We start from the raw sequence: 13,256 nt of genomic DNA on the forward strand, positions 1-13,256 counted from the left end.
AATAGCCATTAAAAAATACAGGGACAAAATTACCTTCATTTAATTACACTATGAAGGAGGTGTTTATGGTATTCAGCTGCCTGAAGAGGTTAATTTGAATGTGTGGGACTAGCCTTGTCTCCTTGGCAATGACATCAGTGACATGGATGACGCATCACCGGTATGAAATGACTTATTGTACGAAAGGAGCCACTGACCCCTTTTCACAGTCATTGCCATGGACCAGGTTATGTCTAGTTGTATGTTTGCATGGATCTATTAGGAACCGGTAGAAGCTTGTGAAACGTGAAAGAGCAGGGCACATTTTAAATATAAAGGAACAAAACAATTAAGATGTTGAAGACGATCACTTGGCCATTTTGTACATTTATTAAGATAAGCTCAACTTCTTTTGATCCTTTTCATAAACTTTTCCTGAAGTTTTTCACCTCTCTGTAAAAGAGAGAGAAATATCAAAACATGTCTATGAAAATAGGGAGCACAGTTTGATACAACCCTAATTACGACAGATATCTGTAAGAAAACCGATTATTCATCTAGTGCCATATCCAGGTTGTTGATAGACCTTTTAGTGTAGCAACTAGTGTTTTAAAAATATCTTATATTAGTTAGGTTAGTATGTATATGTGTAGAGAGGGATGTGTTGAATTCATCACTGATCAAATTGATCTACTCTGAATCTTTCAATAGGTAGGCAACATTGTGCAGTTTCACTGTAGAAAAGGCTATCTTCTTCAAGGGTCTACAACTCGAACCTGCCTTCCTGATCTTACATGGAGTGGGATTCAACCTGAATGCATTCGTAAGTCATGAAAAGAGAGAAGACTCAGATAAGGAATGGAAAAAGAATATTATTTATTTCACATTTTGATGTGAATTTGCTGAACTTATGAATGTCCCAGAACAGTATCTAAACAAGAAATAAAATTTGTGTCTTATTTGTGCTACCATTCCCCAACAAATTTATATATAAGGAGATAGTGTGCAGAAAATATGTATTTTGATGGAAAAGAGTGAAACAGTGGTAACTGTATTAAGAAAACCCCAGGCTAAATGCTGATTTTGTGTGTAATTATATATATATATATATATATATATATATATATATATATATATATAATTACACACACACACACACACACACACATATATATATATATATATATAGGATGTTGCAAAAGAATCAGCCTATAACCTGGAATTCCTTGTCATTCATTCTCTTATCCAAGTAGTCATCATATTTTTTTTTTTAAAAAAAGTCAAAACCCCTATTTATTAGCAATGTTAACAGCCCATGGTGTCTACCTGGACTTTCAGATCACCTCATAGATTCTTCTCTGTGTGTTTCTGGAATTCCTTCTTCCCATGTATTGGGAATATTTCACTGTCTGAGGTCAAATGAGGATTAAGCTACACCTAATCAGTTTTAATATGGAACACAATTTAAATAGTTCAAACATGGGAACAGTTCAAAGTCCTATTTACCAATGTTGAACTGGGAACAACCATTTTATTGTAATTAAGGGGGCCTTATTGAATTTGAAAATATTAATCTATCTTTACTGATCAAATTGATCTATTCTTAATCTTTCAATGAATGGCCAATATTGTACAATTTCACTGTAGAAAAGGCTACCTTCTTCAAGGGTCTACAAATTAAACCTTCTTTCCCAATCTTGAAAGAGGTAGAAATTACTTTCCAAAGTTTTACACTTCCAGTTCCAGGCAGAGAGAATGGGAACTATAGAGTCACTGTCCTTGTAATTTTATGCTGTGCATATTGTGTGTTTGGAGGGATATTTTTGGGGTGGCACTCACCTGAATGGAAGCTGCTTTTGGACTGCTCAGGCCAATTCGGATTTATTTGGGCTGAAGGACTGTGTTGGAGGCAGTGCTTGCTGTCTTGTGGTGCCCTGACCATGTTTGACATGTTTGTGATCTTGGTGGCTCTTTTGAATTTGAGGGTGGCTTTTTTGGATTGGATTGGCTGCTCCTGAGGGATTTGTTATTTGGAAGACCTGTTCGGGCTGCTCTGGAGGACCGCTTGAGCTGTTTCTTGGAGGAGTGGGCTGAGAAGGAGGATGGAGGATGGGCCACACCAGAAGATGGGCAGCTTTCATCCTTTTGTTGTGGCTGCTGTACCAACTGCCATTTTGAACTTAGCAGTGCTGTGGAGATGGTCCTCCTTGTGCACCATCTGACTTGCTGGACACTGGGGCTTTGGAAGTGTGGGCGGTGGGTGAGTGGAAGGGGGGTTGCAGTAGAGTGGCAGACTACTGTGGACCCCTGTCTCCCACAGAGGCCTTTTTGCCTTCCCTCTGGTAGCCCCAAGGAGGAAGAAACACTGTGGCTTCCATCTAGTGGTGAAGTACCTGAGTGCCCCGACTGTGAGTTTCCCACTGTGGACTGAGTATTAACTTCTTCCTCTTTCTCCTTCCTCTGGGTGAGACCCAATGGTGGACTTGGTGGGTGGTGATTGGGAAGGGACCCTCTGCCAGCTGATTGGAGCAGCAGGGGAGGGGTGCCTTTGGTTGCTAGTGTGTGCGTGTGAGTATGAGTGTGTTGATTCCTTCTTCTGGGTGAGAGCCAGAAGAGGAATTGACAGAGGGTGGATGTGAAGGGAGCCCTCTACCTGCTACTGGAAGCAGCAGGGGAAGGGTCCCTGTGAATGCTAGTGTGTGTGAGTGTGTTATAGGGAAGTGGGGAGGTTGTTGCTGGGTACCCTGATGGGACTTAGAGCTAGTGAAGCTAAAATGACTCGAGGTGCCTGGATTCCTTTCCACGGGTGGCTGGAGAAGATAGTGGGAGATTCCCAATCTTGGGAATTGAGGAATCTGGATATGGGGATGGGTCTGCTATTAAGGGGATGGGGTAGGCCAAGGTATTATGGTGGTGATGGTCATGGGGAGATATGGTGGGAGATGGGGAGCAGTCCATTCTCAGGGAATGCAGGACTGTTGTTTTATACCAGGCTCATGTTCCAGCTCCTCGATCTCAGCCCTGGTAGCCTGTCAGCAGAGCTTCAGAGGCCCTGGCTTTCAACTGCTGCTTTTGAATGCTAGGTTGCTCTTCATCAGGCCTCCCTCATTAGTGATTTAATCATTGATGACAGGGCCAACCTGGCATGCATCACCAGGACCTGGCTGGGTCCAGAAAGGGGAAGGGGTAGCCCTTTCAGAGATATACCCAGCTGGGTTTTGGGTGTGGCATCATCCAAGATTCCAGGGCAGGGGTGGAGTTGTGGCAATTGTCGTCTGGGAATCCCTTACGGCCTTCAGAGGCGTTGCATCACAGATCACCAGATGGGAGACCCTGTTCATTAAGTTGGGCTCTGGGGATCAGCTGGGACTGCTGCTGTTGTACCAGCCTCCCTGCTGCACAACAACCTCCCTGCCTAAGCTCCTTGACTCCATTTCTGGGCTGGCAGTAGAGTTCCCCAGAGTTATGCTTTGGGGAACTTTAATCTGCCGTCTCTAGGAGTGGGGTCAGAGGTGGCTCAGGAGTTCATGGCCACCATGATGGCCATGGGCCTATCCCAGATCATCCAGAACCCGACACGGGACAGTGGATATACACTGGATCTGGTGTTCCTGTTGGAGCAGTGGCCATGTGGTCTGAAATTGGGGGAGGTTCTGGCTTGTCAGCCCCCTTGTCATGCCCTGATTACTATGGGATTGTCTAGTGCTGCTATCCACTGCAGGGAGGCTGGACTCATTAGACTGATCTACCCCCAGTGATAAATGGATCTGCATGGGTTCCAGAGGGAGTTGGGGGTTGCTTCTGCTGGTCTGCTGCACGGTCCATCCAAAGCCTTGGTCACTCCTTGGAATAAGGATGTGGCTGATGAATTGGATCAGATTGTGCCCATGAGACCTCTCCCCTCTCAAGGATCCCATTATTCTCTGTGGTTTACAGAAGAGCTGAGGGAATTGAAGTGAGAGAAGAGACATCTAGAGCATCAATGGCACTCAATGAGGGACAAAGTCAATCAAATATGGGTTAGAGCTGCCATTAAGGCCTACCTAATGGTGGTAAGGCTGGTGAAGCATCATTACTCCTTCACTCTTATTTCATATGCAGGCACTCCTGGATAAGGGTGGGCTGGAGAACTTTTTGCAGGGGCATGCAGAGGAATTTGCTCAGCATCTCTTGACAAAGTCACTCGGATTTGTTCTCAGTTTGATGCTGGCCTTCTTGCCGGTCCAGAGGAGACGCCTGGGGAGGAGTCTTGCCCTGTTAGCTGGGAACAATTTGAACTGGTTGGACCTGAGGAAGTGGACAGGACCCTTGGAGCTGTGAGCTCAGCCACCTGCTCTTTAGATCCATGCCCCTCCTGGCTGTTTAAAGAGCCCCAGGGGGAGTTGTGTGAGTGGGTTCTAACAATGGTTAATGTTTCCTTGAGTGAGGAAGTTGTTCCTTCATCTCTTAAGGATATTTTTTCAAGAAGCCATTACTGGACCCCACTATACTGGATAATTTCTGTCCAATACCTTTTTGGGGAAGGTGGTTGAGAAGGTGGTTGCACACAGCTTCAGAGAAACTTGGAAGAAGCAGATTATCTGGACACCTTTCAGTTGGGATTTAAACCTGGGTATGGGATGAAAACAGCATTGGTTGTGCTTTTGGATGATCTCTGGTGAGGGTGCAATGGGGGCTGTGCATCCATCTTTGCTCTATTTGACCTCTCTGCAGCTTCTGATACCATCAACCATGGTATCCTTCTGGATCTGCTTAGATGATTGGGGGGGGGGTGGATAGTGCTGTGCTGGTTCACCTCCTTTCCTCAGAGCCAATTCCAGTTAGTGGTAGTTGGGAAGGAGAGATCCTGCCCTCAGACCTTACTGTGTGGGGTGCTGCAGGATTCAGTGCTCTTCCTTCTCCTATTTAACATCTACATGAGGCCACTAAGTGAGCTCATCCATCATCATGGGGTGAGGTATCATCAGTATGTTGATGATACCTAATTGTACATCTCTGCCCCTGGAGAATTAGGCGATGCTGTGAACATCTTATCCTGGTGCCTGGAGGCTATGAGGGAACATCTTATCCTGTGAGAGTAATGTCTTATCCTGGAAGACTGAGTGGCTTTGGGTTTTGGGGTTCTGGTTCAAGGACTATGCCATTTTTGTTGCTGGATGGGGTGACACTTCCTCAGTCAGACCTGGTGCACAATCTGGGGGTCCTCCTGGACTTATGACTCCTGCTCAAAAAGCAGGTAGGAGTCATGGCTAGGAAGGCCTTTGCACAGCTTTGTGTTGTGCACCAGTTGCCCCCATTCCTGGATCGGGGGGGGGGGGATTCTGCTGACTGTCACCTCCCAATTGGACTTCTGTAATGTGTTCTACAAGGGGTTGCCCTTGAAGAGTATCCAGAAGCTTTAGCTGGGGAAAAATGCAGCAGCATGGGCAGTTATGTGTGCCCCTAGAATGGCACATGTTACACCTCTGCTGTGCAAGCTGCACTGGTTGCCAGTTTGCTTCTGGGTCCAATTCAAGGTGCTGGTTTTAAAACCCTTCATGGCATGAGGCTGGGTTATCTGAGGGACTGCCTCTCCCTGATTATATCTGCCTGTCTCACCAGATCTGGCAGAAGGTGTGCTGTGGGTCCTGTCCATCAGGGAAGTACACTTGGCAGGTCCCAGGAGATGGGCTTTCTCTGCCGTGATGCCCACCTTATGGAATCTTCTCCCCCTGGAAATGAGATTGGCTCCATCTCTCTTAACGTTCTGCAGGTCCCTTAGAACCTGGCTATGCCTTCATGCCTGCGGGTCCCAGGGGACTGGGGAGATCTTGTGATGGCTCCCTTACTGCAGCTAACATTATCCTTTTTTGCTGTTGTGTTTTTTAATGGTTTTTAAAAATGAATATTTTTTTAATATATTTATTGGCTTTTAATTATGTGTTGCATGGTGCCGAGTCACTTTTTTGTGAGATGAGTGGCCATACAAATTTGATAAATAAATAAATAAAAAATGTTGGAGGCATAGCATGTTGGTGAGGGTCTGTCTTTACTTTTAACAAAGATTTTAACTCTAGTAAAGGGATTCTAAATAGTCCAGAAGTTCTGGTGTTAAACTGCAAGAGAGAAGCTCTATGTGCTGGATTCTGAGGCTACTCTTCTCTTCTTGAATGCCTTTGGGAATAAGGATGATGGTAGAGATCGTTCAGGTTTTAATGGTAAAATAAAGGGGTAATATAATACATACACACATCCTCAGGGATAAACCAAATGTATCTCTTCTCAAAACACTGCAAAACATTTTGTGCTTTACCACCCTGCTCCCATCCCAAGGTTTGCTCCAAAATTCCTCCCCATTAATTGAAACCCAAAAAAAGAAAGAAAGAAAGAAAGAAAGAAAGAAAGAAAGAAAGAAAGAAAGAAAGAAAGAAAAAGAGAGATTGTTCAGACCAATTTAAAATGCAGTGAAAAATAGAGACAACCAGCACAGTGCATTTTAACTGAATATGAGCATTTTGAAGATCAATATTAGCACATTTTAAAATAGCTGTCTGTCCATCTCAGCTTGATCCACTAAAAATTAGTTTTTCTGCTTATCTTATTTCAATTATTACAGTTGCCATCTTGGAAATGCATAAGATGTGTTATACATTTATTCTGTTTGAACATGTACTACAATATCAGACATAAACATTTACAATTTTGGTCCAGGCTATATAGTTCATGATAAAAGTGGTGCAAAGATTTACTAGTTAAAACACAATGATAAAGATAAGGACATGTTCTTCATCTCCCACATCCTCTTTAGTATTCAAATATATGGGGAACATATGGGGACTAATCCACTTTCTTTAATGCCAAAGCAACCGGCTCTTAACAGCTCCCAGGTATGGTTTGACATAAATTGAGGAGTTATTAAAAGTGTGCAGTTATTAAAGGCCTTGTTAAATATTTCAGAACAGTTTGAGCAATGATCATAACTCTTAGTTGAAGAATATGCCATCGTGTGCCATGTTTAACATGAATTGTGCATTTCGTTTTAGCTCACAGCTGTAAACAGCCAGAATCTCCAGCTCACACAAACGTTGCAGGAATGGATCTTCCTTCCCTCGGTTATACCTTGATATATACATGCCAACCAGGATTCTTCCTAGCAGGAGGATCAGAACACAGAGTCTGTAGATCTGATGGTACATGGACAGGAAAGGTTCCTTTCTGTGAAGGTAATTTATTTCATATCTTTCCTCTTCCTGAAAGAAAAAATATTTCAAAGTTGCCATTCCTCTGTTTCTTTTCATTCCTATTTTCTTCCAGTATTAAGGATGGGGAAAATTTGCTTTGCCCGTTATCAGGCAGAGTTTAGTTACCTAACTGATATATGAATCAAATGAATTTACTCATTTTGTATTTATATAAAAATATCTATCCACTCTTGTAATAGATATGCTGTACTCAGGACAATTAACAACTAACACCAGTAGAGAACTAAGGAGAAAAGAATGTGGTCTCCAGCATAGATTGCACAGAACGCTTTTCTTCTTTTTTGCATGTGAGAGAGACAAAAGTGAAATTGGTTTCATTCACTTAATCCAAATAACACTTCTGTTTTATTTCTGAACTCGACTTGTGCTTTTAGAACCTGGCTTGTTAATGTGCAATTATGTTTTAAAGTAGAAATTTTTGCTCTCTTCTCATTTTGATGGTAGGATGTTCACGAGATGATTGAACTGGCATACTGTATTTTATATTGTACCTTGAGGGAACCTTGGGATAAGAAACCTTGGGATGCAATCTAATTTTCATAATAACAATAACAATGATAATAATAATATCTGGATGACTGTGCGACCAACAATAATAATATCATTACACGAATGATGTAATTTGCATCATTTACGTAATGGCATTACCATAGTTTACATACTCTCCAATTTAACAGACATTTGGAAATCATGGTTTGTCAAATCACTGTGACTACAGAGTTTCTGTCTCTTAGAATAGTCAGTTCTACTCCATGGAATAGCCTGCTAGACACTCAGAGATTGCTTTTAGTAGCAAATATATATATATATATATATATATATATATATATATATATATACACACACTTTTCCCTCAAGTACTATAATCTGGATTCATCAGGTAAAGCGGCATAGTAGACATTGGGACAGATAAAGGAATATCCTTTGTTCACAGCACAGTGTTGAAATATGGAATTTACTACCAACAAATGTAGTAATGGGCAGCTTTAAAACAGTTTCTGCATTTATGGACTATTGGATTATCACTGGCTACTATTCATTTTGACAATGTATTATCTCTGATTTCAAAGCAGTCTTAGAAACAGCTGTTTGCTTTTGGGCTTCTTGTAGTCATTTGATAAGCTGTTATGAGAACAGAACAGTGGCCTATTTAATCAAGTCCAACCAAGCTCTATCTATCTTCTCATGTTGTTAGTATCATCACCATATTACAGGACATAATTTGAAGTGAATTTGAACAAGGATAAATTGTACAGTACTCACATTTTCCTCGATGATATTCCTAAAACATCTGATTGGCTACAATGGGAATCAAATGGTAGTTAGACCTGAGCTTATGTTCTTTTGATAGGTTTCTTTATACAAGGGGCACAAGTTCCGAATTCCTCAGTAGTTTGAAAGTGATCTATGATAGCCTTTAATGTTCTGCTGACTTAGAAATGCTACAGATGAAGGGGAAAAACCATTGGTCCAGCCAAGCTGCTACAGAAAGAAATTTCCCTCATTCTTCAGTATATAAGGACACTTTGCATAGCAGCTGGTCAGATATTGACTGTAGGGCTACCAGCTCTAGGGTGCACACATCTCTATTGCCACTAGATGGCAGAAAAGAGATATAATGTTCAGTTTCTCATTGTTCCCATCTTGTGGTCATTGGGAGGTTTGCAGTCCAGATCTGGTAGCTCTACTAGAGCAGAAAGGAAAAACTGGCCAAACTTCTTTCACTTGGAAAAAGCTGCCAATCTAGCACTGGACTTACAGGACCTGTAGCTCATCTCCAAGAAGACTGATGAAGAAAGTGTTTGCAGCAATAGGAAAATGGAATCTTAAAACTAAAACCAACACCAAATCTATGGTAGTTTCAGCTGCCCCAGAGCAGACCTTATTATCATGAGGTGGGTTCTGTGTCTTTTCTTTCTTTTTCTGTTGAACAACTGTCCAGGTTTCTGAAACCTCCACCACTACCCATGCTCCTTGATTTGAAAATGCTCTATGGAAGAAGTAGCCAAATCACGTTTTCCTTTGGCTTGACATACAAATAGAAAAGGCTCTATGCCCCACTCATGAGAGTTTTACCATTTCCTTTTCTTCTCACTTTCTTATATTATTATTATCAGCATGGTTGGTTGCATAGTCAGCCAGTTGTTTAGACTGGATTTGGCATTTTTGTCCACCTTTCGAGTTCTTCCCAAGGACCTGAGATAGGCAGATGTTATTGTTTAATAATATTAAAAGTATTGTCACAGGATGTAAGCTGTTCCAGGTAAAGCTGCCTTTTGCAATTGATTGACGGTGATTTTTGTCAATGCCAAAAAGCAGCTTGATGATGATGATGATGATGATGATGATGATGATGATTGGTCGCACAGTCAGCCAGATGTTTAGACCAGATTTCACATTTTAATCCACCTATTGAGTCCTTCCCAAGACCTGGGATAGGCAGATGTTGCTGTTTGATGGTATTATTACTACTATTACTACTACTATTACTATTATTATTATTATTATTATTATTATTATTATTATTATTCACAATATGAAATCACAACTGCTAGTTCTTTAGCTGGTGTTGGCCTTTATTTGCACTGAGTTCCTCCCAAGAACCTAGGATGTCGTATTGGCGTAGTATGTATGCAGATCCAAGCAGTGTGGCCTTTGTTAATTGATAGATTTTGTCAATGCACAGATTTTCTCAGTGCCATCCAAGGCTTTTTGGGATCTCACCCAATGTGCCAATAACCACTGGGGCCACCACTGCCAGATTATTATTATTATTATGGTTGGTCTCACAGTAAGCCAGGTATTTAGGGTGGACTTGGCATTTTTATCGACCTATTGAATCCTTCTCAAGGACCTGGGATAGGCAGATGTTATTGTTTGATGTTTTATTATTATTATTATTTGCAATTTTGTTGAAAGTGGTCAAAAATGTGGAAGAGGAGGGAAAGAAAGCTAGCATTATGATATGCTTATGGATTTTTTTAATAAACTTTTTTTAAAAACTCCTTTTTAACTGCCCACATGGTTTGGCATGTTTAATTAATTCTGTTTTGCAGCGATTGTTTCAATTATGCACACAGGCACTTGGGAAGAAGCTGTTAAGACAAATAACTCCATGTTTTTTACATACATTAGTATAGATCAGTGTGAAAGTGTTTCAGATTTCCAACACAACAGAGACAGTGCAAAAGCCTGTTATTTTCAAATGGAAAGGTCATGGGAGTGGATGGGGGAAACAGTGTGTTCCTCTTATTTTGTTGCTGATGAACCATTTTCACAGAAAAGTGACTTCACTGCTGATTTAAAAGAATAAAGAATTATATTAACTTTATCTTTCTCACCACCATCCAAGATTCAAAAAACAAAGTAAGGATATGTGTAACAGCTGTGCTGGTCAGCCTTTAAACTGTGAGCTTCTTTTAAAATCATAAAAACATTTCTTTTCTGAATTCTGTAGAAATCTACAGATATACAGTTCACACACACATACTTACAATAATCTGATCTGATTCTCAGAAGCATCCAGTAATTTATTATACATTAATATTTATGATTGGTTTATTGAAGCTTTGGCAACATATGTTAAATCTTAAATGAATATTTGGGTGGAACAGTACTGAACACATGGGCCTACCTAATGCCTTGCTTGCTTGCTTCCTCCTCCTCCTCCTCCTCCTCCTCCTCCTCCTCCTTTTAAAAGCTTCTCTTCCAAAATGGATGGAAGTGGAAGTATATCTAATCTAAATATTTCTTCCAGATTGGGACATAAAACATCTAACCTTGAAGAATCAAATCTGTGCAATTCTGTGGCTTTAGCTTCCTGTCCTACTAAGAGCAAAAAAAAAAAAAAAATCAGCCTTAGTCAAGTTTTCTTCCCCATTCTACTCCTTGTCATCACAGACCACACATCTAAAAAGTCTTCCTACCGTTGGAGAAACGATCACATTGGGTATTATTCAAAAGCATTATTTGTGTGAAATAGCATTTCTAGATATATGCGGCTGCTACAGTTTGAACAAATCTGTATATCTGTTAACTGTAATCATGTGAATCACAGAAGCAGCCTAGACTTCCATACACTGTCACAAGCTTATAGGATTGATTCTTCCCACTGCAAGTAGGCTTAATGTGTGTTAATTTAGCTCCACACACTTTAGCAAGTGCAAACCATCATAAGAACATTCTAGGGCTGTTGTAATGGTATGTGAGAATGAGATGAAGAGATGCAGCCAAGGGAATGGTCAGATAAAAGGCAACTTAGCCTACAGCAGGAATGTGGGCAGGACAAACATCTCAGAAGGGACCCTCCCTAGTTTCTTGGGCTGTAAAGCAGATGGGGGGAGAGATGTACTTTCAGACTTGCAACTTTCTGTTAATGTAACCTTACAATAAAGTAGAATTAGCTCATCTGGCCGTGTTTCCTATCTGGTCTACTTCACAAGGCTGACAGCTGTGTAATGCTTCAGATTCAAAGTGTCTCTGTCAAATGGAATCTGAAACACTGAACAGCCCAAAAATATATGAAGAGATCTCAAAAGGAACAAGAGAAAATAGAATTTCTGGAAGACTCCACAATAGCTACAAAACTTTTGTGCTACTTAGAAAGAGCTATGCAGATGCAACATTTTAAAATCAAATTTTGATTTCATAGTCTACGAATGTAATCCTGATTCATAACAACCACAAGAATTCTGTTGTCATTTTTAGTAGGGTCATGATTATAGCACATTCTGTTAATTTGGATTCTTTTCATATATAGTACCGAGAAATTTCAAATATTGTTGTGGTTTTAATTGCACTGATTTTTGTCTTTTGATTCTTTTATCCAGTACTGTCTTTAATTAAATGTTAAAAGGCTATAAGTCACAATCGCTTAATATTAATGAGAATGAGTGCCCCCTATATAAGCAATCTATTTGTTTTTACTTTTATCAACAGCTGGTTCCAAAATATTGGTGAAAGATCCTAGACCTGCTTTGGGAACACCAAGCCCTAAATTAAATGGTGAGTATCTTTATTTTAAGAATTACAGGTAGTCCTCATTTAATGACTACCTGTTCAGTGACTGTTCAAAGTTATGATGGGATTGAACGAGTGGTACTTAAGACCAGTCCTTGAAATTCTAGCTGTCCCAGCACCCCCACAGTCATGTGATTGTGATCTGGGCAACCAGCTTATACTTAAGATAGTTGCAGCTTCCCACAGTCATGTGATCATCACAAGCAAAGTCAGTGGGGAAGTTGGCAAGGAAGGTCACAAGTCGCTCATGCTCCTCCCACCTGGCAGTAAACACCCCCAGCCCTGCCACACCTCCACCGCATCTCACTAGCCACCTGCACACCTCCCCCACCTGGCAGCAGCCACCCCAGCCCCACCACGCTTGTGCCACACCTTGCAGGCCACCTGTGCACCCTCCCCCACCCAGCAGCAGCCACTTACCTGTCCACCAGCCTGTTGGTGAGCCATCACTTAATGACCCGGGTTCCTCACTTAAAGGTGGCAATGGGGAGTGGCGGGATTACCATCGCAAAGTGATGCTGTCACATGATGTCACACTTTATGACCGCATTGCTTAGCGATGGAAATTCTACTCCCAATTACCATCGTTAACGGAGGTCTACTTGTATTGTAGCTAACGAGAAGCTTTCAGAATGAAATAAAAGTCACTTAAATGGTCACAGGGCACTGCATATTCAGAAATAAATCCCAATGAGTGTAATGGTGTTTACTTCCAGATAACTGAGTAAGCTCAGTGTATTTTGGGAGTCGATGCATCTTAATTGCAAAATAAGCTGAGAAAAGAACAGGAGATATAATTCGCTAAAAAGAAATGATAGAGTTTGGGAATAATTGTGCAAATGGCAGCAGTATAATCCAGCAAAATATTCATTTGGTTTCTATTTTAACTCATGTGTAGTGAGCTGTGATACAACAGAATTGCTTGCATGGGTTGTCAGTTCACTTCTCAGATGCCTTAAAAGAGTAGTCCTTTCAAGAAGTAATAGATAGGTTCTATTGAAAACACAGCCCACACTA

At 41.1% G+C, this 13,256-nt stretch overlaps 1 protein-coding gene across 2 annotated transcripts in view; it reads left to right on the forward strand.

Moving 5' to 3' along the window:
• CSMD3 (CUB and Sushi multiple domains 3) overlaps nt 1-13,256 on the forward strand; it is a 623,909-nt gene that overhangs the window by 578,446 nt on the left and 32,207 nt on the right. For both annotated transcript variants that reach the window (XM_088149036.1, XM_088149037.1), the window contains 3 exons: nt 691-802; nt 7,002-7,181; nt 12,159-12,224. In XM_088149036.1, coding sequence (XP_088005162.1) covers nt 691-802; nt 7,002-7,181; nt 12,159-12,224 — 358 coding nt within the window. The remainder of the gene's footprint in view (nt 1-690; nt 803-7,001; nt 7,182-12,158; nt 12,225-13,256) is intronic.

This window comes from Python bivittatus, unplaced genomic scaffold (genome assembly GCF_059951505.1).
Source record: "Python bivittatus isolate LINGU-HERP-01145 unplaced genomic scaffold, Pbiv_v1 ctg000590_np1212, whole genome shotgun sequence".
Lineage (NCBI taxonomy): Eukaryota > Metazoa > Chordata > Lepidosauria > Squamata > Pythonidae > Python > Python bivittatus.